We start from the raw sequence: 27853 nt of genomic DNA, 5'->3' as shown, positions 1-27853 counted from the left end.
TTATTGAGGCTTTATCGACTGTATATCAATAAATATGAGGAACATTGATATCAGCCAATTTTATTGACTAACCAAAATACTAGCTAGTGGTTACGAAACAAGTCCAAGATGTTCACTGACGTTTTCTCTGGCGACCTGTTTAGATAATGTAAAGCAGCATCCTGTCTGCTGGGATGGATGGGCAGCTTTACTTTCCCCCTCCCTTTTTCTTCCTCACTCCCGTCACAATGAGGAAGACTGTGACGGATCTTTCCTGCCGTCTGTGAGTGTGCGTGCACTTGCTGGATATTTATGGATTCCCTGCATGCTCTTCCATTCCGGGCTTTTCCGTGCTTGGTGCTGGGGGTGCTTGCAGCCCTGCGGGAGCTTGCAGGGATTGGGTATGCCGCGGCAGAGCCTGACGGCTATCTCTCAGGCAGGTGACAGAGAAGCACGCCACCGTCGGCACTCCCTCATTCCGCTTAGGGCGGCTCTGTGCACAATAGATCCAGCTCACCTGTCACATCACACACACAGCATGGACTGGGGGTTGGGGGCGTTGGTGGTCATGCGTGATGTATGCTGAGGCATATTTGTTATGGCTGGGGAGGCATGTGGGTTGAATGGGCGAGCGAAACAGACTCGCATGACATGGAAAGCCATGCTGTTGCTATAGGAAAGCATTTAGATAGCTGTATTGGGCAAGAAGAGGGAGATAAAGGAAATTCATATAAATACATTTGAAAAGCTGTGAAACTGAAACCATAAAAAGGCTATATAAATAAAACTTACTAAAACTTATGATCAGTGAACAATTATTTTGGCTCAGAAGTACATTAAGGGTGACCCTCATTTACAATGTAGTTGAGCAGTCAAAGGATTTAAAAAGTTATAATTAAATTAAATTTTAGCAATTAAAACAAATCAAAACTAAATTAACAAAGAAAATATATAAACAAAATAAATGAAAGCTCACATAAGAAATAGAGATAAAACAGCAATTAAAAAAAACAATTAGGAGATTAGACACAAAGAATCGACCCACTGCCTGTTATTATAGGGGAGAGTTCAGCACCAAACTTTGCTAGAATTGCACAAGTGTTGTAGTACTCAAGTTCGGTCTTGGTCTCGAGACAAAAAAAATTGCTGTGAACATCACATGCATGGGCCAAATTGTAGGCTGCTAAAATGTGAATTTTAGTGTTAGTTCAGAACTGTTACACCACTAACACATGCACAAATACAGTTCATCCTGTGTGTGGTGTGTGTGAAGGAAAGAGAGGCCCTGCTTTGATTAGGAAGAGACATGAGGAGGTTTCCTGCAGTAATTGATGGAGTCCCACAGCTAGCTAAACTCATTACCAAAGTACTGCTTTGATCAAAGCAACCCAATCAGCTGCATTGTTAGGCAGATGAGCCTAATCTCTCCAAACAAAAGACATCTCCGTATTAAGCACGTTCACACACACACACACACACACACACACACACAGGTGTGGCGGTTTGGCCACTCGTCAAAAAGTATCATAATGGGCTCCTGAGTAGCACATGTGGCCAAGAGGTTCACGGCCACAGTCGTCTTGGCTAGGAGTCTCTGCTGCTCTCAGGGTGGGAAGCAGGATTTGTACTGCTTGTTAATAGTGATCGCAATCTTGGCGTTTGCATTACCAATATCACAGAAGACTGCAATATTCTTTTGCTTTAAGCAATCGCAGTTCCAGATCAAAGTAATGCTGACCAATTTTTTACCATGTGCTTTGTTAATATATTGTAAGGCATATCGCAGTCACGTTTTGCAGCTAAATAATTTAATTATATCATCTATCTATCTATCTGTCTATCTATCTATCTATCTATCTATCTATCTATCTATTTACATTACATTATTACATTTACATTATTGGTGTTTTGAGGGGAAAAAAGTGCCTGTAAAGTACCGTAGGTAAGGTAGTGATTGCGTCTGTCCATCTATAGCAGTGTGCTGACCATTCATGAGCAGGTACAAGCTTCACATGTGTTGGAAGAAGAAGATAGTTGTTGTCTTATTAATGTGTGAGGTTTCATTCTGACCAAGACAACATGCCTTCACACTCCTAATCTGTCTGGTACCTTACAGAAGACGAGGTTTAGACAACAGGTGGCAAATAGCAATGACTAATATTGGGGAGATAATTGGGTGAACCCCACTCCTCCCCACAAAAAAAGCATAACATTATGTCTGTCCACATAGCTGTATTATCTGTGCTTTCATGGCTGCAGTCCTCTGGATGATAATGCCTCCCTGCTGTATGAGTTTGACCTTTTCACAGCAAATTGCAGAAACATAGAGCTTCTCCCCCATCATTTAACCTTCTGCATGTATTTCACACGAATTACAGCCTGTTCTCCATGTAAACCTGCTGCTTCTGATCTTCCAGCCAGTGGCATTCCTATTAGAAGTACCAGTGCACTTCAGGCATGTGTTACTGAGAGTGAGGATGGGTGGGTGGGCGTCAGTGGGGTGGCCCAGTTCGATTGGAGTACAATTTAATCTGACTGAGAGAGGCATGTGTAAAGGTCTGCACCAATCTATTAGATACCCTTCATGCCGTGCTGATTGGAGATTTGTTCCATGCTTGTGCCTCAATTCCATTTGATTAAGCGAAGCCAGAAGCCGTGGGCATGGGGAAATATCAGTGCAACACTTTTGGCAAGGGGACACAACTGGAGCAAGTCTGTGGCTTCAACTTCTGTCTTTTACACACTTAATGCCAAGGATGCAGCCATGGTAGGCTACTTTTCTCAGCCATTACGTCACGACCGTTTTATATGATCCGTTGAACGTGTCAGAGAAACGCATCTTTGGTTTCTGAGAATTTGATCGATGCAGGAGACCTTCAGTCACCAGTACTCAAGACCTTCAGTCACCAGTACTCGTCCGAATGCAGCGCAAAATCAGAGGAAACAGCTGTAAGTGGGGGGATGCTGTGGTACAAGAGTAATGAAATGTAAATGATAATTTAATGTTTTTAAATGTAAGATTAAAATGGGTCACACTGCTTATATAAGCAGGGATTTGCCGGTACAGACTGCTCAGATCTTAAAAGTGCATGAGTGAGTACTGAAGGGGAGCCCTTGTACACAAGTGCTTAGGTCGGTCTCTCCTATCTTAGCTATAGCCTTCACTTTGAAACATGTCTACTGACTAGGACTGAATGTGTGGACCACAGAAAGACTAAGTACATTTTTTACAATTGTGATATGTGAAATGCTAATGAAAAAGGAAAGCAGTTATTAGTGCATTTCTCTTTGATCTGTATTAAATTAAAAACAATACAATATATGATTTATTTTGTTTGTTTTTAAATATATCTTCATTCTAATTTTGTTGACACATTATAAAAAAGTGGAATGTTTTGTCTTTCTTCCATTATATAAGTCAACTGTGCAGGACCTTTGTTGTTGTATTTTGCACTTCATAATGCTACACGTTTTCAATGGGAGACAGATGTGAACTGCATGCAGGCCAGTCTAAAACTGCACTCATTGGTGATGCAGCCTTGGCAGCGTTTTTGGACGTTTTTGACATGTGGCTTCCACTGTGCATAGTACAGTCTATTTTGTATTTGAGGACGCCTTGATGTTTGACAACATATCACTGCATGGACATGATGTTTTTAATGCAGTGCTATCTGAGGGATTGAAAGTCATGGGCAGTCAGTTTTCAGCCTTGCCTTTTACATACAAAGATTTCTCCTGATTTTCTGATTGCTTTTAGGATATTATGCACTGTAGCCGATGATATACCTAAAAGCCTTGCAACTGGTCATTGAGAAATGTTTTTCCTAAAGTGATGCGTTTTTCACTGAAGCATTTTTTTTTTGGCAAAGTAGTAAGCCTCAACCCATCCTTGCTCTTAAAGGACTAGGCCTTTCCAGCATGCTTCTTTTCTACACAAGCATATTTGTATTACCTGTTGTAGATGTTTTTTAAACATTTCACAGCATTCCTAATTTTAAATTCCCCCATTCAGCTTTTTTGGATTGTGCTGTATGCATCAATTTCAGAATGGAAATATATCAACAAAAAACAATTAAGTTGGTAAGGTACAACATTTAATAGGATGAAACTGTTAAGTACAGGTCAAAGTGGATTCACTAATCAATGCTTTTTGTTTTATTTGCATTTCACATACTGTCCCAGCTTTTCTTGGAAAACGTCAAAATTTGTAAGTCAATATTTTGATGTACTGCTGCCAGAAACAAAGATCTTTCTGGTGGTCTCCATCTGGAGCTGATGGGCTTCCATAATGTTTAGTTTTTCTGAGGGTCTTACTTGCAACAGACACGATGCACCAGCAAAACAGCAGTGCACATGCTATCAAAAATGATGAGTACATCGATTTTTTTAAAACTTGTTATTTCATTTATTTATTTTTCACAAGAACAACTAAGTTCTCTCAGACTTTGGTATTATTAGCATTCAAATGTTACATCAAACCCCTAGCAGTTTTTGTTTGTGTCTCATAAATTAAAAACTGATCATATATTTAAACATGTTACATAACACCATACTAAGTGTCATAATTGTAAGTCCATTTTACCAGATCATCCTTTGGCTGATGATTTGCCCTTACGCAACATGCTAAAGATTACATTATCTTGTGAAACATATGGAGAGTGAAGTAAGAAAAGTAGTCAGGCCTTCCTCCAGTATGCAGCTTCAGTCATGGTGGATGAAGGAGATCTTGTCAAGCTTACAGCAAAGCCAGATTATAATATAAAACCTTTTGATGGCCGGACTCTCTGTGGTTTTAGGATTTTGAAAAGAAAGTTATCATTACATGACATTTAAAAAATAGAACTATGTAATTCACAAGTTTGTGTTTATTTGCTGAAAGGTAGCAGCAGTTCAGGTTCTCCACTGGCAAAACAGTTTGTCATTGTCAACTCTGAACTGTAATTTTGCAAAGGTTTCCTCCTTTCAAATCCTCAGCTCAATTCTGTGTTGTATTTCCTCCAGGTCTGGGTGGGGAGAAGATTCTTGCAGGCTGGGTCTGAGCATAGCCCAGAAAGACACTATCTGATAGCTTCCACACTGACCTTCTCAGTATCTGATGTATGGCTTTATCTTCCAGACAAAATGTCAGAATGCAGTTCTTTAGCTAAATCAAATTGCTCTGGCTGCCTCTGCCTTCTTCCTCCCCCCGCGAGCCCCTGCTTTGCCAGTGTCAGAAGTCAAAGTCAACCGCAATGCTGCGGCTGTCACTCAAAGCATGATGGGATGTGACTTAAAAAAGGAGCTGACTATTTTGCAGGGAGGAAGAGAGACAGATGGACAGACAGAGGGAGAGATAGAGAGAGACAGGCAGACAGAGAGTGAGAGATGGAGGGAACGAGACAGACAGACAGATGGAGAAAAAGAATGACAGTGAACAGGAAGAAAGTATCTTAAGTTCCTCAGATTGTATCTGTGCATTGGCAATAAGAGTCTAGTAAACCTCACTTTCCATCCATGTGTGACTTTCAACTTTTCCGCCAGTAATGGGTTTGCTGATGGTTATGGAGTGATTTGAATGGTTTTATAGATCAATTACAGACTCCTCAAGGTCATCTGGTGGTCATTGACAGTGGGGGCTGTAAATTCTTGACACAGCTGTAAGGAACAGGTTGTGCTGTATATTGGTTTTAGGGCTGTTACGCTTTAAATAAATAAATAAATACATAAATAAATGTAAAAATTACCTGTGCAATAAATTGGCAGTTCGGAGTTCATTGTGGTGCATATATTGGACTATTCCTGAAGAATAAATACAAATAAGCATATGTGCATTAAAATGTAATGTATTTTTTAAAACTTAATTGCAAAGACTGAGAAAATATTTAAAAATACATTACAAATGTTAAGAATAGCCATTTTGTTCTTTCAACATCTCCTGCTATGCTTTCATATCATGCTAATATCCTAGTATAGACTAAAAATATAATATAAATGAAAACACAGTCTTACTTTGCTCTGCTTAAAAGCTATAGCCGCTTTTCTCATATCTCCAGCAGGAAACTTTTCCTCAAAGTAGAATAGTTTTCTTGTAAAATGGCTCTCAATGTTCAACTTTTTACGAGGCTGAAGTCAGCTTTTCATTCAGAGTTTCTCATTCGAATTTTCCTGTTCCACCTTTAATGGCGCCTGACGTGCCAGAATGTAACTGGTGCACCATTTAAGGTGAAATGGGACATTTCGAACGAGAAGCTGACTTCAGCTTTGCAACTTCTTTAGTGTTTGACAGCTTCTTGTTGCAGATTATAAACGTATCAGGAAACCTGTTGTAGTGCTTATGACTGCAAATAGGTTGTCTCCAAATTATCCATGTTTGTCTTTGCCTTTTCATTAGCTATGAGCTAGATGAGATTGGTGTCTGTGTTGCTGCATTGCTATGTGCCCAGCAGTCTGCGCCAACTTTCAGGATCAAACGTTGGTGAATTAGCAGTTATAGGCTACTTTAACTCCAGCGTTTAAGAACATTTATTCCTAAAACTGTGTTAGAACGGCAGAGCTTTACTGCAAAGGAGGATTATTTTATTTTTATCTAAAAATCTAATTCTGCGGTGGAGCCGCAACAGGGCACTAGAAGAGCCGCATGTTGCCGACCCCTGTCTAGCCAAACAAGGTATTGGATTACTGCATTAATATTGTATCAATGCTGTTTGTATTTATTTTAGTATTAGCATTTTTCTGAGCAAATATACATACAGTTTTTAATAAAATTTTCTTAGGGACCTAAACCATTCGCCCAGTACTGTATTTGATGTTATTTGTTTGATATTTGCTAATGCAGCTTTTTGAATATATATGCATTACTGGGCTGATTTTCTGGGAACAGAATAAATCTCATTTTGTACTAAATCATTCTGCCAGTGCTCGTCTTCCATTTAATATGTAATGCTTAAATACCATGAATAGCAGAATCACTGGCATTGTTTAGATTTGCTTTAGACGTGACCTTTTAGACTTTTTTCAGGCACAGAAGGTTAAAAAAAGATGAAAGGATTTCTTGAATGAATCATCAAAACAACTCAAAGGACAAAGCTCTGACTAATCTTTCATATTGCATGACATGATGGATATTCTTCAGGTGATGAGGAGCTCAGCTAATTGAAGGCATTTTCTTTGAAGTCCATGTGACTAAATTGCAAACTTCCACCAAAGATTTCATTTTAACATAATTAGGTTTCACTTATTATACAAGACAAATGAGACTGAACTAGTTTCAACCTAATTACAAGGACAAATGGTTCTTTTGACCCAATAAACAGATTATCTGCATTACAACTTCACAGTGCTTTTGCTTCACATGCCTAGAGAGAGAGAGCGAGATGGAGAGAGAGGACGAGAAGGAGAAAGAAATTTACATTTCTGTTCATTACTCACTTTATACAGTGAACTGACACTTCAGCTGACCACAATCATTCATTTTTATTACTTGTTGAGGTCTGCAATATTTAAATATTTAGACACAAACCCACTGTGGCTATAACTTAATATTCAACACTGTTACAGAGGGAGTGACAGAGAGGGAGAATATAGATGAGGCAATGATAGACTGACTTTTTTAGTCAAGACGAGGAGTCAAAAGAGAGCGCTAAGGAGATATAGCAATACATTTGTTGGCTGGTATTTACATATTGGCCAGTATTGAAGTATGATGGATTTATCGGTATTAACAATAAAAAATCCTGGCATTAAGGCATCAATAATTAGAGGCTTCTTTTGCAATGAGCTGCTATTTCTAATGTGAGGAAAAATGTTTATGTAATGATACAGTATTTATAATCCAGTACTTTAAGCTTAGAGACTGCTAGGCTGCTAGTAACCACTTATTAGCTTCTATTATAGCAACACAGGGTGAACTGGAAAATATTAACATAAAAGACCATTATATTTTTTAAAAACTAGATCTGAAATGCAAAATCTAACTTTAAGTATGAGAATAACATCATAACTTCAAAAATTAAAAGTTCTTTCTGAGAAGAGATCTGACGAAAAATAAGTGCTAATTAACAGAATCACCAAGAACTCTTTGAAGTTTCACCGCTGTGCTATGATATTTTTATTATGAAAGAGTTTGTGAGTTTCTGCTGTATTTCTGTGTTGTGAAATGTGACGGATGAGAGCTATATATGCCAGTTTACAGTTGTCAACTGTGACATTATAACATCCAATAGAGCAGCTTATAACTTGACGTCTGTTTAATGTTTGACCATATTAAATGGTCAAAAATATTATTGACCATAAATTTAGCTCTTCAAAATAGGCGCTGATCACAAAATGTTCATATCCGTTAGTCCTTACAACATATGGGTGTGTATGCACACACACACATGTACGCATGTGAGTGTGAATGTGAGGCAGTACTGTTGCACAGTGATGGGTGGTGTGTTAAATGCAGGCTAAGTGGGGGGACATTTGGCTGGACTTGACCCCAGCAGAAAATCGTTAATCAGCTGAACTCCATACCCTCCTGCGTGAATTATGCTGCAGCCGCGTGCAGGTAGGGGCCCGATTCCTCCTCTCCCTCCCTTTTTGTGGCCCCTGTGCACACTGACCTTCCACCAGGTCATAAATAATGCACTGGCCATAAAGGAGTGATTTAGGAGAACACTACTGCCACCGCTCCAGCTTCACTGGCTTGAACAGATTGTGGCCTGAGAGATCTTTACAAACCATCCCTCGAGAGATTTCTTCTTGATCTCTCTCTGTCTCTTTCACACATACACATACTTCTTAGTCAAATAGCCAGTTGGGCATTTGACTTCTCAGCAAGGCATGTACATACAAGAAATATTCCACTTGCTGTATAATGCTAGTATCAGAACACTAGCATATGCCAAGTTCAAACACTGCATGTCAGATGCATTTCTTTCACTAAATGTATGCTTCCCTCAAATAGACATAGTTTTCCTGGAAAGACACTTAAATTTTAGAAGTCAAGAATTATCACTTGTTTTGTGATGCTATTGAAAATGTAACTATGTGATTACATTCAATTACCAAGTGAGTCATGCAGTGCAGTACATGTACATTCAATAGAGTGAGTTATGCATTGAATTTACATTCAATGTTCATTCTGTGTCAGCATTCTCTAGATTGCACTTCTGACCTTGCTCTGTCAAGAAATAATAAAAACTTCTTTTTTGCCATAATTTCTCCAATGCTGGGGGATGAAGGCTAGCATGAGCTTCCTTTAAGTCATATGAAGCTGCTGACAGCTAAGCACCGGTTTTATTAGCTCACATTAGCAAACAGACGTCCACATTGGCTAGAACTGCACTGAGTGGTGACGGAGAGAGATGGGGGCCTCCCAGAGAGAGTGAGGCCAATTATGCCAATCATAGAGCTTCACTGGGGAATGAACCTATGATTTCCCAGTGATAGAGCCACCCCTTAGATCAGGCGTGCACAGCTCCAGTCCTGGAGGGTCGGTGTCTAATTCAGTTCGGTGATTAACCTACTCAGACATACCTGATTACACTTATCTGTCAAATGCAAGGTTTAGTGGGTGTGTTTGAGTAGGGAAGCCTCTAAACTGTGCTGCACACTGGCCCTCCAAGGCCTCTAGATGGTTGTGCCACTTTTCTACTTATGAACTCAAATGAGTTGAGGGTTCTTCCAATGGTATTTCACTGCTTGCTTCAATGCACTATGAGTTAAAAATACTTGGTATTAAATTACACCATGCTTTTATTATTCCAACTGGTAACTGTGACTTCTAAGGGTTAGTCACTCACCAGCCAGACAAAACCTTTGAAGAGTCATAAGTCATGATATTACTTGAGACTTGCCATGGAGGACTGTTTTCAAACCTCAGTCAGTGCTGTGTTGGCATGCGCCCTAAATCTTCTCATTATATAATCTTCTAATTAAGGCAAGTGAAAGATTCTCCTCTGTACGAGAAATCTCATCTGAGCTTGCATATAAAAGCGAAATTAGCCACAGCTGCTTGACCTGTTTCTCCTCTTCAGAGCCAGTAGGCTCCAGTGCATGGAGTGCTCTCACTCCATCTTAGTCTCCAAGCAAAGGGACTATGTGGCAATGAGGAGGAAGTTAATGGCCTAGCCTAATGATTTAACCAGGCGAGGGTTGTGGTCCACAAGCTACCTAATTCCCATACAACAGCTGCTTTGATCCTGCTAATTATACGTTATTAATTTCCCTCCAAGCTCCTTAATGCCTAGCACAAAGGTTCAGGCATGATCATGCATTATAGAAATGCTATTACTTACACCTTGACATACTTTCATACAGCATACAATGTATTTATTTAATGAGCAGTTTTACCATTATCTACTTACGAGATGTGTGATTGTGAGATGGATGTAATGCAGTGTTACTTAATGCAGTGCCTATACCATTAGGTCTACTGATACAGAAACATCTTGCAGAATATGGCTTGGTTGACATGTTGCAATAAGTATGGGTATTCAGTGTTAATGGTGCTTTCACAGATGTGCAGGTGTGTAGGTTGCCCACTAATACCATATCATGACAGACCCTGACTTTTGAACTTTACGTTGGCAACAGTCTAGATGGATATTTTCTTCTTTGGCCCAGAGAACACAATGTCCATTATTTTCATAACTAATCTGAACGGTTGACTCGTCATATCACAATGCATGCTTCCACTGTGCATAATACAGTCCATTTTAGATTCAGTCTAGCCCTGAGAATTCAGCAGCGTTTCAGGGCTCACTCCGTGAATCTTTTGATGTCATGCACTATAGAGTGCCTAAAATCTTTGCAATCATTTCCTAAGAAACATGTTTAAAATGGCATTTTTAGCAAATGGTCACCCTAGTCCTACTCTTGTTCATGAAGGCCTTTCCAGTATGTTGCATTTACATCCATGTATAATTGCAAAACATTTTGTATGTTCGTAGTTAAAAATTACACTGTCCCTTTTTTTTAATTATATTACAGGCAGCAGTTTTAGAATAAACATATTTCCAAAAAATAATGACCTTGATATTAGGTATTATTTTTCTTCAAATACAGGGCAATATAAATCACTGCTTAAATGTTTTGGATATATATATATATATATATATATATATATATATATATATATATATATATATATATATATCATATCCTACTTTAAGACGCAGGGGTGTTGCTAAAGTACGCCTCTGTCTGTGGTGTTTTGGTAATGCAAGGAAAACTTGGGACTGCATTGTTTAATTATTATGTTTTATTTAAAAATTAAACTCATGAATCAAAATCTTTCAACTTCATTTTAAAAGAAAAAGAAAAGATCTTAAAACATTTTAAAAATACAAAAACTATTCTTTTCACAAACTGACACATTAGAGTAATTACAAATGAACACAAATATAATAAAAAAAACAATAAGAATTGTGTGTTTTTAAATAAGTTAAAATCTTGGTTAGACACATTTAAAAGAATTCCTGATGACTTCTCAGTGCGCTCCAGCCACTGCAAGGATTTGTTAAATCATTATGACATTTTTTATGTATTTATTCATCCATCCATCCAACAAGGGAAATTGACCATTTTGCCACTTAACTATGTCCAGTCTGGCAGCACCAACAGCCCCAGCAAAGAAGACCACCTGGGCCAGTAGGAGGGGTTAAGTGCCTTGTCCAAGGGCATGACTGGGTATACTGAATCGCTGTCCTGAGACTTGAACCTGCAACCTCCCAGTAGCTGGCTCACCTCTCCTACCACTAGGTGGCTGGCAACCCTGTTCTATTCTGTCCCATTGCTGAAAGACTGTTTAACCAGACAAAGCATTCGATGGCAACTGTATATACTGGACCTCCTCAAGGAGAGATTTCAAAATCTCATAACAGTGTGACATCAGATCACAATGTTTTATTTATTTGTATTGATTTTAATGTTAGTGTTTATTTAAAACAAGTAAATACTTACTCCCCAGATTAGTAGTTTTACATATAATTTACTCAGATGTCAAAGACTTTTGCACTGTACTGTTAATTATATATTAGAGTGTTATTTTTGATTCCGAAGTGGCTTAGTATTCTTTTTCAAAAAGCAGACTCCCCTAAACAGTAGGAACTAATGGTTACCATTTCTGACTTCATCAAGGGAACTGTAGAGCTCCTAGTATTTCACCCACTGAAACGCCTTATGCATATGGATGTCTTCTTTTTCTCACTTTGCATCCTCCATTTTCAGACAAATGTGGAGGTGACCCTGACAAGAGTTGGTCAAATGGAAAGTTTTAAATGTTGAACAACTCACTGACAAGTGAAACAGCATGAGAAAAGATGAGTAAGAAAAGCCTGAGCTACTGGAGCTAAAAATTTCCATTACTTAGGGAATTTGAAGACATTTGCACATTTGCAGGGCCACTTTCTCCTTAACAGGCAATCATATGCACGGACATGCAGACACACACATACACATACACACACACACACCCAGTCCATGCAGTATCAGCAGTGAAACACATATCAGCACCATCAGCAACTCAGCAGATTTTTTTCAACAGAAATGTTATTCACTACTCCCACTCTGAGTGCAAACTGAACAGCGAGCTGTCACAGAAATGAACTTTTTTTTGTTTTTTTGTCACCAGACAATTTTTTTTCTTCACTCGGTAATGCTTTACAGTTGCCCTGCCATCTTCATCCTAGCAATGATAGACATACCAGAGCAGACACACACATGCGCACACACACACACACAGTCATACCATTTTGATGTTATTTTACTATTATTTCATTTCTTCTTGTCTACAGAATCCCAGTTATGTCAAGTGTACAACTGTTTCTTCACTTATCTACCTGAGCACCATTATAACCAGCCTGCTGCAGGTCTAATCTAAATGAGGAAAAGAAAGAGGAAAAGAAAAAATGGTGGGCAGTATGGCAAAAATATAGCATCTCAATATTTGAGAACATTTTCTCGATACACAATATGTATCATGATTTTTCAGTTGTACAAGTTAATGTACATGTTGGAACACAACAAATGCAGCAACAATATAATAGACCACATTTAAACAAGACATCAAACAACTGGTAAAAGTAATAAAATAAGATTAATATCCAATCATAAATTGAGAGTCTATGCAGTTTGGGTAGTCAAACTGCATAGTGACAAGTAGCAAATTGTTGCTGTTTAAAGGCTCTCTATAACTGGTCTAAATCTTGGTCTAAATATTGGTAATTTTATGATAAATGCAGTTGTTCAGTATTCCAGTATCCAGCATTCATTATGATGACAATAACTTACTATCATATTGCCCATTAAGAAAGAAAGAAAGAAAAACGTAAATAATAAAAAAAAATAGAGCTGTAGGCCAAATATCACAAAGTAGGAGAGGCGTTGGGTTTGGAAAGGTGTTGTAGGAGTTGGCTTAGTCCATCGATCACTTCTCCCTCTTTGGACATGCTTGTGTGTTCCCCATGGACAGGTTCAGCAGTGCTACCTGGAATATTTAGCAGCAGTGGGGGGCTCGGGGGATCTCATTTGCACAGGTGTCCATCTGCTGTGCTGTGTTTCTTATAATCTCCACATCATGTTGCATTTACATCTGCGCTTCATAAAAGTGCACCACTTGAGCCAGCGGTGCATTTAGCCTGTCCAACGCAGAGATTTGTGGCCAGCTTGTGGCTCAGCTCACCATAGTGCCAGGTCCAGCTGCAGCAGAGTGTTTTCATCTGACTGACTCTAATCAGCTTTTCCTTCCTAAAGATTAAATGCTAAATTTCAGTTATCCCTCACTGATCGGGCCTGCAGACCTGAAGACCTTGCAGGAGGCAACCCTATCTGGAAGTCCATGTATGCTGCAGCGTCAGTGATGGACTATTGAACTCTGACTGGCTGAGGCAAGCCTGTTAGCAGTATTAGCATGGATGGAGGCATATGGTCTGATCGGATGCATTGATCATCGGCTTCTGAATTCTCTTGTAACACTGTTTCACCCAGTCAATAGCCCTGTCCATTGATCTTGATGGTCCGTGTGGGCTTTTTGCCCAAAGATCAGCCAACTGGAACAAGCCAGAGTCTGCATCTCTACTAGCTTGTTAATCAGGCTAGAAGTCCATAGCTCAGATAGGTTAGCTAGCCCGTGGTTAGGGAAGTGGATGTGGTGATTGAATTTTCTGACTGCTCAGTGGCTTGAGACATGTTTGCTGCTGGCCTTTCCTGCCGGCTTTGGCTTATATGATGGGCTGCGTCCTGTTATTGATAGATTGTACAAGCTCCGAACCAGGGTTGAGTTAATAAAAGGCGACATGAAGTGAAATTACAGTCTGAGCTTAGCGGCACCACATGTTGGGCTACAGAACTATACCTAATGCTGGTTTCTGCTCTCCCCTGTTTAAACCTAGCTGTTCAGCTGTTTCTAATCCTTTTCCTCCTTTTCAAACTTTTGTCATGAGTGAACAGTTACAGAACATCAATTCTGGCAAGTAATTTTCTGCTAGCTTGCACTGTATCTGCATAATATGTGAAAACAAAGGCCTCAATCAATCTTCGGTGCTGTTGACTATCATGCCTGCCTTCCAGCATTAGCTTCTCCTTTTTTTCATTCACCTTCTTTTATCCCTCCATTTCGTCTACCCCCCCAAGTTTTCTCAATAGATAATGCAAGATTGGCCAGGTTCATCTCTCCTCCATCATCGATATTCATGCTAAAATGGCTGAGCAAACACAATGCATTTCTGCAGGCATTTGTAATGTTCCCGACAGCATGCGTTGCCAGGCAGAGGGAATGATATTATTTTCATGTTGGTGTTATGAGAATGTCAGTCGGACTTCCACTTGTCTCCTCTGGAAGACAAGCAAAACACATTGTCTGTACTGAAGCCGTTCTGTGATTGCAAAATTACCCAGGTCTGTATCATAACAGTGACAAATGATAGGCAGTGTTTGATCTTGTTTATAAATATTGCTTTCCTAAGCCATGATCATGTTTGTCTACCTAAATGCTGTTTACTGTTGGACATTTACCATGTTCTTCAAAAACTAACCAAGTAGCTAAGACCTGCTGTAGCCTCTCACATTAAACAAGATCGGATAACCCCATCTTTTTGTTGAAGTGAGTTCTTTAACGTTTCTGATGTGTCATCTTGCTTCTTTTGTGTTGTTAGCTGCTATAATCCAGAAGATGGCTAAGCAGTTGAACTTTTGTTTTAAATTAGGTGGACTTGTAAGCTGATTTGTATGTAAACTGACTTATTTCTGTTAAACTGTCATTTAAATTGGGTTGTGGAAATAAACACACTCTAGGCACTTCAGTGGCACTTTACTCAGTTATGCAAGAGTTAGGGTTTTTAGCATGCTAGCAGGCTAATTTTTGCTTTGTCGAATGTAGAAACATTGAACAAACATTAATACAGTGTATATAACAGAATGTATCATATGTACAACATTAATGTTAAGCATTTTTAAGGATGTACAAATTACGTGGAATGCCTAGACTAGTGTGGCAGTGTAATAGGGCTGCTGAGAAAAAAGTGGGGCATGTGTTCTTTTTGGTGCATAATGCAGACTGTAGGTAGTCAGTCCACCATAATAAAATAGAGTCCTTTTATTTCAGAATGAACCATAGCATTTTATACTTACACTTTTGCTTGTACTGTTTCTGTTGGCCAACAAGATTATCCTCATAATCCTATGAGCTATACTTCATCACATCTGCCTTGTGCTTACCAAGTGCACTTTGTCCTCTCCAGGTTTCCATATATCTGTTCTGTTCTGGTGTTTGTTTTCATACCTATTTGCATTTAGGGAGTTGTTTTCCAGTAAATTCAACTGTGGCTGTTACTGCACTCTGTTGTGCTGCTGAAAGCAGCATTCTAACCAACCTGAGAAATAGGCTTTGTCTATTTTAAGTGATTTGGGTTGTTCTGATGCAGGGACAAAAATGCTGGCAACAATGTAACAATGTATAACATAATTGACTGATTTATCATCCTATTAAAGTAAATTTTATCCTATTAAAGTTTCTGGATGGTTATGAAAAGGAAAATAAAGCTGGCTTTGAGCTTTCCAAAAAAAAGGACAAAGACAAAGAAAACCACAGTGCATCTCTTTTTTATTTTAAAAGATTGCAGCAGCATCATGAACAGTGTTTATTCAAACTTTCATTTACTTTTCTTCTTTTGCAGAAATTCCACATACTGCATGAAAGTGTCTATGTCGCTGACAGTGTCTGAGAATGACACAGACCTGTGCTATAACTCCAAAATGAAGTACTTTGAGAAGGCTGAGTTGAGCAAAGGGAAGGACATCCTCTGTCCTGACATAGAGGACTATGTCCAGCCTGGCAAAGACCCAGAGATTGTATGGTACAAGGTAAGATGCATGTATGCATATATATTCCTTTCCTTCAGAACCCTGTTTATTTTCTAAGGATGCTTTTGCACCTACCTTGTTTGGTGTAGATCCATTGTCATGTGTTAACAATCTTAAAAAAACAAACGAAAAAAAAAAACTCTCGGAAAGGTATGGGCATTGTTAGGATTTTATCAATACTAATAATGTCTATCAATACTCTTATTGATCCTACTCTCCATTACTTGGTGCAGAAAATGAACATGACATGAAAATATGTGGAAAGATGAAAAAAGATTCAAAATGAAAAGATGTGAAAAGGCTGTGGTCATATCCCTACAGTTGAAAATACTAGCAACCATAAGCAGTACAAAATGATTTACCCCTGGTTGTCAGGACAGCTCACAGTAAGTTCAAACTTACGCTACCTAGAAGTTGGCAATTTATGCTATGTTAGCTATTGGCTACAGAATTCAGTACAGACTCAGCTTAAGAGTAGTACTTCCCCCTCATGAGTTATCAGAATATCACAATATCAGAATATCCTAATTATTTTTTCAATGCTGGAAACATTTTCTAATATGGACATTTAGACTATCAAACTATCCTACCTGTAGTTTAAACACAAGGCTAAAGTTGGCTTCCTATCTGCCAGCTTCTTGTTCGAATTTTACCGTTACACATCAAATGGTGCATTAGTTATTATTATAACAGCTGAGGCGCAGGCATGCACCATTTAAGGCGGAAGGGGAAAATTTGAACACGAAGCTGGCTTTAGCTTTGTAGTTTTAATTCTGGTAGCATTTTTGATAAGGTGATTCAAAAATCAAAGTATCCTACCTAGACTTTTATGTAGTTAAATACCTATGCACTACCATAGGACATTTCGTTGCTTTCTAAAGCAAATCCGCTGCACTACTTAGGATTTACAGAATGTTGTATTTGTAAGTGTTTCATGAGGTTACTGGTGTTACACCCATTACACGCAACACTTGTTTTACATATATTGTATTTAGTTGTGTTGTCATTAAATTTAGTAAAATGAGCCCAAAATATCTCATACTCTGACTTGGTTGCTCTCTCTACTTACCACAGAACTGCTCAATGACTTTGAAAACACATGCACTTGTATCTTGATGTGTTCTGATTTGTGTTTTATGCTTAGTGCTTTGAAACATATCTGTATAGAGGAAGGGTGTAGAAAATGAACTTTTCTGCTTGTGATTACCTTACATGCCCTGAGGTGGTGCAGTGCTAAAAAAGAACCCCACACACAGAGCCAGAAAAGGAAAAGTTATGGGAGTTTATCCAGGGCCTCTGCCAGCTTTGGCTGCCCACGGCTAACTGCATACTGGAGGAGTAGGCACTTGGTCAATTCATCAAAAGTAGATGAGTGTCGGATTAGATGGCTGCGGCTCCTCTTTGGTTTCTCTGTGAATCAAATTAAAAGAGGGATAATGGCTGTGGACTAGGAAGCCCCCTGGTTATTTTCTGTGGCTCTGTAACAGGTTTGATTGAATACAGTCACTCTGAATGCAGGTGGAGGCTGACCTACAGGGAAGCCTGCTATAGGAGAGTTCAAATGAGGAGAGTGAGTGCAGGGGTGCAAAGAAAAAGGGGGAATAACTGATATGGGAGGCAAATTCGGCCCAAAAAGAAATTAAAATTAAAACAATAAAATGTAAATGCAAACCTCTTTTTGCCATTTATTTTTCCAAAAACCTGCGCGAATATCCTGCCAAAATTGAAAATGTAATGAAATACTTATATTTGCAATTTAATTTTTGACATAAGCACGAGTAATTAGTGACAAAAATAAAAATAAATTTAAAACAGCTATTTGTCATTTCATTTTAGTCCTTATTCTGGTGTTTCATGGCCATATCTAAAATGGAAAAGCTAATACATACATACATACATACATACATCATCTAAACCGCTTATCCTTCTGGGTCGTGATGGAAAAGCTAATAGAGAAAAGAAAATGCAAGCTTGACTTTGGCTTTGCCTTTTCTTCATAAAATGCATAATATGTGTCAAAACTAAAGTCAAAATGCAATGTTTACATTCTTATTTCTTTTTCATAGCAATAGTCTGCATACCTGAAATTAAAATGAAAATGCAAAATGGATAAATCAAAGTGACAGCAAAGTGACAGTTTGCGATTCGGTTTTCAGCCTAGACGCACTTTAAGTGTCACAATATAAAGGCAAATGGAAACAAACATCAGCACCACCTGCTGGAGATTTACTTTTCATTTCCCACTTTGGTTTTTTGTTTTCGAGTTGACCAACATGCAAATATATGTTAATTAGCACTGGGCCGGGCTACGGGGTACATTTTAGGACATTCTCAGACCTCCGCGTCAGAACGACATCATTCCTCGAACTGAACGACTTAGAGTCTCGGGAAAACCATCATCATGTCTCAGATCTGGTGTAACTGATCAGACCAAACGGCCTCAGAAAAAAAGGTATCAGATCACACACCGTCACACAAAATGCCGTCGATCATTAGAAGTAGCAAACACCCATGAAGTATAGATCTGAGGATGTCCTAAAATGTACCCCGTAGCCCTGCCTAATGTTAATTAACATATATTTGCATGTTGGTCAACTCGAAAACGAAAAAGCAAAGTGGGAATTCAAAAGAACATCACCAGCATTTGCCTTTTTATTCTGACACTTAAAGCGCATCCACGCCAAAAACTAAATCACACACTGTCACTTTGCTGTTGATTTATGCGTTTTGCATTTTCATTTTAATTTTGTGAGGTATGCAGACTATTGCTATGAAAAAGAAATAAGAACATAAACATTGTATTTTGATTTTAGTTTTGACACATATTATGCATTTTATGAAGAAAAGGCAAAGCCAAAGTGAAGCTTGCATTTTCTTTTCTCTACTAGCTTTTCCATTTTAAAAATGGCCATGAAATACCAGAATAAGGACTAAAATGAAATGACAAATAGCTGTTTTAAATTTATTTTTCTTTTTGTCACAAATGGCTCGTGCCTATGTGAAAAATTTAATTGCAAATGTGGGTATTTCATTTCATTTTCAATTTTGGCAGGATATTAGCACAGATGTTTGGAAAAATAAATGGCAAAAAGAGGCTTGCATTTACATTTTATTGTTTCAATTTTAATTTCTTTTTTGGCTGGATTTGCCTCCCATATGACTGAAAGATGGACATAGCACCTTAACCTTAATCCTGTTTCAGGATTCTCTCTCTGCCACAATAATGAACTCATCTGTTCATCAAACTGGAAATTAATAAGTACTAAATATGTTGATTGACACACACATTACGCATCCTTTGCCAAGGCCACTGTTCAAAGCAGAAATTATAGCTGTTGTCAAAACACTGTCAAGTCTGAAATTTAATGTACCCATTCTGTTGACATCACTGAAAGCCCTCCCATTTCAAATCAATTTATTAACATGTCAGCAAAATGAAATGTGAATATGGGGTTATCATGAACACCATTGTATCCCTTCTCTCTTTCTCTCTCATCCTAAAGGAGTGTAAACCCAAGCATTGGCGGCAAAGCATCGTGAGGAGGAGAGATACCCTTTCCATTAAGGAAGTCAGAGAAGACGACATTGGAAATTACACGTGTGAATTAAAGTTTGGAAACTTTGTGGTTCGAAGAACCACTGAACTGTCAGTCACAGGTAAGGCACCATCTAGTGCTTTTCACTCAGCTTTCTAACAAATACAGTACTTCGTCATTTTGGGTAGTTGCCAGTGGTCTGCATTTACAGGTTATCAACAAGAATGTAACAATCTTTCTCTGTGGATCAGTTTGATGTGTCGTTATTTTGCTCCATAATGGGAGGCATTTTGCTTTATTTTACAGTGTTGTCACTCGGAGTACTGCGGTCTAGGGCTGAGTAATGTTTTCTTTAAATTTTTGTGATAGATATTGTAGTATTTGAAAAAAATTGGGTTAGAAGCTGACCTAGATAAACTATTTTAGAGCTAATTAAGACTCTAGTGTATTTATATTAAGGATGAGTCAGAATTTTATAGTGGTCATGAAAGTTTAAAAATCAAGTAGTAAATTAGATTGTTTGATATGCAATTTAGCTTCTCTCTGACATTGTACATTCTCATATTTAAAAACCGTGAGATGATAAGAATTCAGTAATCCACTAAGTGTGCAGTGTAGAATCTGTGACTTGGTTTGGTCAGAGAATCTACACTGTTTAGTACAATGGAGGAAACAGAGCACCACTAGATAGCCATCTAAAGGCTACCAAACCCTGGATTAGAAATGCCTCACCATGCTGTTTTCAAGCTTAAAGTATGACAGGATATAAGTTACAGCGTGGTTAGGCTAGTTAGGCTATGTATATTTAGACTGGCTCGGTTTAAAGTCATGTCACCCATTAAGGATTTGTGTTCTAGGTTTAATATAGTGCACTAATAGTGAGATGCCGAGTGGTGCTGTTATGACACAGCGTTTTGCCAGCTTTTCTCTGCTTTTGTTTGGTAGGGGTAAGGTTTCAAATATTTTTGGAATAATGCCTTATGGATTTAAATATGAAATTTGACTGAAATACCCATCCCTAGTTTATGGAGGGACAGTTAAGGCAGTAGTTGTCTGTTCTGGTAAGGACTACACAAATTGTCCAAAATATAATATTGCTACATGATGCGATTGCAATATACCTTCCAGTATAATGATATCAGTTTAGTGAACCCTTATAGGTATGGTTAATACTATTGGGGCAGATTTATTTTTGACCAAAGGTATGTATGTGTGTTGGTTCATGTGAATACCATGACCCATTCAAACACCCAAAGAACATCTGTGATCTGTGATGTGGGTCAAAGTGCACACAGCACAGAATGACACATTGAGTTATTGTTTCAAGACCAGTGCATGTGCTTGCGATATTAGTATTGCAAATTCTGATCCTCTCATATCTAAAGCGTATATACTATTGCTTATGTTTTTGCTCCCCACTTATCAAAACGTAGCAGGCTATGTCGAACAATAATAATCTCTATTAATGTCCTGCAGATCAGTATAGCTGGCATAGACTACGATATATCATCTTACTCAATGTCCCACATATCCCACCAGAAAAACTTATCCCTTTTAAGAATAATCAAATCAAATGATCAAAATATCAAATGGATGAGACAGGAAACAAAAAATCAACAGCTGAAAGAATTTAAATTTTAATGATAAACATTCACTCATCATAGAGGATTTGCATAGGTAGCATGTACCATCTGTCTGGACTCATCAATTTACCTGAATTAAAAATGTCGCAAAAATTTGCCTCTTTACATCTCAGCAAATTAGCATTACTATGCAGAGAAGTTAAGAAGAAAAAGTGTAGGCAACTGGAATGCCCAAGGGCAAATGGTCTTTGCTGTTTGGTAGAATACCAGGCCATTGGTGGTGTCATTGAGAGAAATATGGCATTCCTCCTCTTTAATAGTGATTTGCAATCGGTTTTACAACACAATTAACCTAGATATTAGCACATGCATAACATGAGACCATCTGTACCATGACCTTTTTTGTGTCCCTGAAATGTACCAGGTAGTTGACTGTTTGCCAGCACTATGACTGACACTATTTAGAGTCTAGCTGCGAATGATTGGGGGGTGGGGACTGGACATTGTAAGCTTGTAGTTTATTACATGCAGAACTGTTGAGTTTATCACATGCAAAATTGAGTTTATAATTGGTTGTACTTGTCAAGCTCCTGGCATCAGTCATCTTACTGACCTTGTGTGTGTGGAAAGCTGAATAAGGTTTTTTTTTCCTTTACCAGGCTTCATGTGCCTCAATTTAGCCTATCTAATAAGCATGTCTGTATTCAAAAAGAACACACAGTGATTTCAGTAATATAAATTACACTTTTAGAGCTTTCACATTAAATGTATTTCAAAAAAGAAACACTTGTGAAAGCTCAAAACCTTTTTTTTTCTTTTCACTTGAGCACTCTAGCCAGGATGTTATGGTCAATACTCCCCTGTAGTACTGATTTCTAGTGGCTGTAATTAGCTAAGCAGTAGAACAAGCCCTAAGCTACCTCAGCAATTCAGCTTAACCAACACTTCTGAAATATTTACATCTGGACTTTAGGACCGTCATGTCAAAAAAACGCAGGTGACACACAATTAGTGATTAGCTGCCACTGACAGGGCCCAGACTTGATGCATTGTCCGTTTAGGCTTTTGAGTGTGTGCAGGTGTGTTCAGCTAATGTCTCAAGCGGGCTTGGGTACATTTAATCAATAGCCGGTCGTCTTAATGCTACTGACAAGTGAAACTAAAGGTTCCCCTTAGGTCCACCCATTGTTGTCTTAACTTATTGAAATTGAGCCATTTCTTAGGTTAGGCTTGCCATTGGCATTTGTCTAACTCAGGCTTTGTGGATATTTAAATCATGCTTTCAAATGTGCTGTTTTCACACTGTCATGGTACTAGTCAAAGGAAGGATTGATTTAGTGGAGGCTTGCCCATTGTATGCTGCCCCAGTGGAGCATAAGCACTGAACTCTTCCCATGGCATAAACCTCGCAGCCGCCACAGCGGCCCACACTCTGCAAGAATGAGAGAACTTTAATGGCAGCCCCTGGTCTCTTTGTGAACATAACAGGGCTATTTACTCATTTACTCATTAAACTCATTTACTCATTAAAGGACTATTGCACCATTTTCGCTTAGCTCCCATCGCTGTTTTTCCAGTTTAGCTTGATATTTGAATGTGCAAAAATATACCTCATACATGCTTTATTTGACCTATTTCCCCTGATAGTAAGTTGTCCAGATAAATAATTAATTTAGCATTGAAAATTAGCTGAAGCCCGGGAATACTCAACCACTCAACCATAGGCATGAAATCTCTAGGACCCCGTTAAGCCTTAAGAGTAATATATCCATGTATCTGTATGAATAGTTCATAAGAGAATAGAAATGTGAAGTGCATTCAAAGCCATACACTGCTTCCTTCTCTTGGTTTTAGACATACACCCCCATCCTGCACACTTTTCCCACCAAATTCTCCAGCTCTCATATTACCTATCTACAGTGTGCTAACAGGTTTTTAAAATGAATGTCCATTCCCATCATGTAAACATTCCAGTGATTAATTAGCACATTTGCCTTATCGAATGTGTGGTGGAAAAGGTGGGACAGTGTTAAAGATTATCCATCACAGAGAATATTAAAATCTCTGCTCAACTCAATTTTCATTTTGTTAATGCATTGACTCCCTGCATAGAAACAGGTTACAGGTCAAGCAAACTATTTGCAATTTACCGGCATGAGATCGTCAGTGATTATGCCCGAGGCTAAGGCTGAACGGATTTTGTTAAAGGCCAATTTCAGCAATCAATCATGTCGTTCATCACATCAGCCACAATCTCCTCCTCCCTGGTTTCATTTTATTCTCTCTCCGTCTCTATTTTTCTCCCATTTTAAGTCGAGAGACGAGCAATTACTGTTATTATGCTAAACAGTAAACATCCCCTTTTGCGTATTGCAATCATTGGTGAATCAAAGTGAGTGCCAGAGCGTTATCCTTCTTGATGTATGCTTAAATGGACCCGCCAATTACTAAGACAGGACCTGATTGCATGTAGGTTATTTAAATGGCTTTGGTGGCGGCCACAAGATGAGAAACAATTGACAATCACAGTGTGGGATTCTATCAGCATGAGCTGTCACTGGCGATAGATTGGGATCTGCCTGGATTTCATTACAAAAGTTGCACTGAAATGTCAGCATATACTTATCTAGAAAAGATAAGGTTTGTCCTGGAAGGCACCAGCTTTTGTGCATCTATGGGGAACAGGTGAATACAGTACGTGTCCTGACTTGACTTTGTTACAGGTAGACATATGTGGACATGCATATAATTGGAGTTATTGGGGCATGTTATGCATTCAGAACCAGTTTCATTGCTTCCCTGTAGAAGTAGAGCTGCAATTTGAGGTTTATATGCCGATCCTTTATCAACCCTGCAAGGCTGATGCAACCCAAATCCATTGGTTGGAGTAGAGCTGAATAGTCCTTGTCCTGAAGGGCCACAGCAATGCTCAGTTTAATGTTTATCCTGCTCTTACACACCTGATTCATCTTATCAAGAGCTTGGTAATTAGCCGATGAGTGGGATCAGGTGTGAAACCACTAAACTGTGCCCTGGTAAAGCCCTCCAGAACTGGAACTGCCCATCCATGGATTAGGCTGGAGCATCATCCAGTAGCAGTGTGTTTTATCATTGTTTTCCAGTTTGAAATTGGAAACCGTGAGCACATGAGGCCCAGGGCCATGTCTGTGGTTACTGATTACACTCATTCTTCTCATTCTGTGGCTATGTTTACAAAGCAACCCAATTACTATGCCTATTAATATGCGTCCCCAAAGAAAATGATTGGCTCTTCTAATTCCTATAGGGGAGCATCGCAACAGAGCTTTTCGCAAAACGCTGCACTGCAGTCAAATGGCAGTCTAATGAAAACTAACGATCATAGTTATTGAATTTGTGTCATGGATTGGATTTTGCTCTAACAGAAACATGCATCAATATTTTCTCTGCTGTACGTTTAAGCGTATAGGGATCTTGTAAATATAAGATATAGTGCATTGTTGTTAGAGTCTGTTATTCCCTGGAGTGTTTCTGCTTTTTCCAGCAGATAATAAGAAGGATTGGTGCAGAAAGTGCTGAGTTAGGAGTCTTAGTGAGATGTGGAAGCCCATACCTGATACAAGTACGTCAGCTTGGATTTCACTGCACTGAAACCAGGAAAAAAGTACTGAAATAAGTCTTTGATGAAACATAATGTTGAGATATTAAATTATAACTTTGAATTCAGTCTATGCATTTTATTTGTCTAATGTTAACCTTCAGCAAAATCAGTGCTTTTTCTGAAACTTCTATTCGTATAGCGCACTAAATGCTATATTATACTAATATAAAATGTAGGTGTGATATGTCAGCATTTTGCAGAGCTGACATGGAATTCATGGTTGTGAGTCTCTTTTCTAGAACTGCAACTGTTTTTTATCTAGTAGTTTATCAACACAAGCACAATGCTGTCATCCCTTTGATATCTCCATCGCTACAGTGGCAAGCTCGGAGAGGTCAGTTTCAATTTGGTTGTCTTTAGGACCTCTTAAATTTAATGATCTCTCCCTTCATTGTGGCCTATTAAAACATACATTATCTCCTAAATGAATTTTGGGGGTTTATGACTATGTTGCTGGGCATGGCTCTTGGTTTCATCCCCAGGATTAAAAATCCATGCAATAAAAGGTACATAATTGAATGCCTCCTCATTGGAGTGTTGTTATAGTTGCCCTAAGGGAGACGAGCTGAGCTGTCTTACGATGACGACTCCCAGCTGACACCAGTGATCTCAAGTTTGTTGTGGTGCTGTTGTGGAACAGACTAGAGCAGGCTGATAGTGATTTTAAAGAGAAGATTATTCAAAAAGCTGATATCAGCTGATATTATATATGGTCAAAACGAAACGGACTCCAGTAGTTATAGCTAAACAGTGTTTTAAAAACTGTTGTGATTGTCAGTTAATTTTCTTCACCTCAAACAGTAGAAATTCTCAGACCTTAAAACAGGTAAACAACTTCAACTCTCGCAAGACGCTCAAACGAGAGTATCCTTTAGTACCTTGCAGGATGTTGGAAATCAATGGCAATAACTCGGTGGAGTCTGTGGATAAATCAGCAGAACCCTAGTACAGACGATGCCACTGACAAAATAAGAAGTGCTAGCTGATTTTAGACCCTACTTTATGACACTCAATTAAGAGTCTTGGTAATTGGTTAAAAAAAATACTGATTTGAAATTTTCAGTTCATGTTTTATTGATAGCATTGATGGTAAAACATGCATGAGAGCTACATTCTGAAATCAGTCCTGATCTGATCCCTGCTTATTTCTCTTAAGTGAGATAGCTTGTTGATCCGTACTGCCATAATCTGTTAAGTGTGGGCTAAGATAGGGAAATTGAGTGAGAAATATTGATCCACTCGTACCTATTATGCTAATCGTAGCCTGGGGGAAATAAGACCTAGAGAACATTTACAATGTTCTTTACAAAGCTGCTCATAGTTCTCCAGTTGCTGCTTTGCTGACAGCCTCCAGTAAAGAGCTCAAATGACACTTTTTTCGCACAAAATTAATTAACATCATAAAATATATATTTACCACACATGTCCATATATAATGTTCAGGGCATTTCACATGACAGGATATGTTAGATGCATTCGCTTGGTTTGAACTACAACTGCAAAATTAGAAAAGTCTGGCTGTGCATATTGACATGTTTTATTGAAACTTTTGGCATATTTTAAATATGTATTGGATGATTTCCTGCCCCAGGGGGCTCCTCTGATCTCACTTTCTCTTGTTCTGCCATTTCTTCCTCTGTTACCGAGGTCATTCCAGGCCCTTTGCTGAGGTTGACTGATTACCATATGAAGGATGGTGGACCATAATTGCTCTTTTAATTGATAGAATATAATTAGGGTGACCAAAGCGGTCCGTAGTCTGAAAAAAGGGAAAAAAAAACTATATAACTCTAATTCAGGGCAAGATGTCCTTTGTGAGGCCTATTGGGTCTCTTTTGTGTCACTTTTGCTCCTGTTAAAGAGTGTTAGATAAGGGCCATTCAGTACAAATAGCGTTCTTCTGTCTTTCACTTCATATGCCGGGCATTGTTGAAACCATGGACCGAGAGAGGTGAGGCAGAGGTGAGTGAGATTTGGGTTACATACATTTTCAGGACAAAAATGCCCTGACCAGTTAAAAATGGGTACCCCGCAATGTCAGACCCAGCCAAGTGTTCCTGTCTTTGTAAAGCTCTTTTTTGCAAAAGCTACATTTTTAACTTTTAAAAACTTTTTTTAAAAATAGCAAAAACGTTCCTTTTTTATTTCTGAGGTTAAGGTTAAGAATAGGTGTAGGGTAGAAAATCTTAGGTAGTTACATATAAGCACTAAGTGAACACTTTATTAGGTACACTTACATTGTATTTACACTCATTGTCCATTTTATCAGATCCACTCACCATATTCTATTGTGGGAGCACAGAACTAGCCTGGAGTTCTGCCTGGACAGCTAAACTTACTTTCCTTTAGTGATACACCCACAGCGCAGCCTACGCTTGGTGAGGTAAGCACGTCGCTTTGCTGTAATGTAAATGAGGAGTAACACAAACTGTACTCAATAACTTGTCTTTTTTTTTCAGTGTTAGCAAAAAAGACTAAATTTACACAAGAGCTTCAACAACTCAATATTACATGAGATTTTTCAGTATGTAGTTTGTCTACCCTTTGGCTTTATTACAGCTTTCTTGGAAAAAAAAATGTAATTAATGGCCCTTTTTAGCGGACGTCAAATAAATGTAGGGTGGATATATAATACAAATGACGCATGGCCCCATGTCCTGACATTGTATATCAACAAAACTGTGTGTATGCTTGTGTGCATGCACATGTGAAAAGCTTTCGTGCAGTCTCTCAGTGAAAGGACTGTGAAGCTTCAGCCCACGTGAAGATCAATATTTAATGTCAACATTTGA

General features: G+C 38.6%; 1 protein-coding gene across 1 annotated transcript in view; it reads left to right on the top strand.

Moving 5' to 3' along the window:
- The window catches only part of il1rapl1b (interleukin 1 receptor accessory protein-like 1b), a 419828-nt gene that overhangs the window by 177739 nt on the left and 214236 nt on the right, over positions 1-27853 (top strand). Inside the window, exons 4-5 of the mRNA XM_036563167.1 lie at positions 16116-16302; positions 19806-19959. Of these exons, the coding sequence (XP_036419060.1) occupies positions 16116-16302; positions 19806-19959 (341 nt within the window). The remainder of the gene's footprint in view (positions 1-16115; positions 16303-19805; positions 19960-27853) is intronic.

Source organism: Colossoma macropomum, unplaced genomic scaffold (assembly GCF_904425465.1).
Source record: "Colossoma macropomum unplaced genomic scaffold, Colossoma_macropomum, whole genome shotgun sequence".
Lineage (NCBI taxonomy): Eukaryota > Metazoa > Chordata > Actinopteri > Characiformes > Serrasalmidae > Colossoma > Colossoma macropomum.
This window is presented reverse-complemented; position numbering and strand designations above follow the sequence as displayed.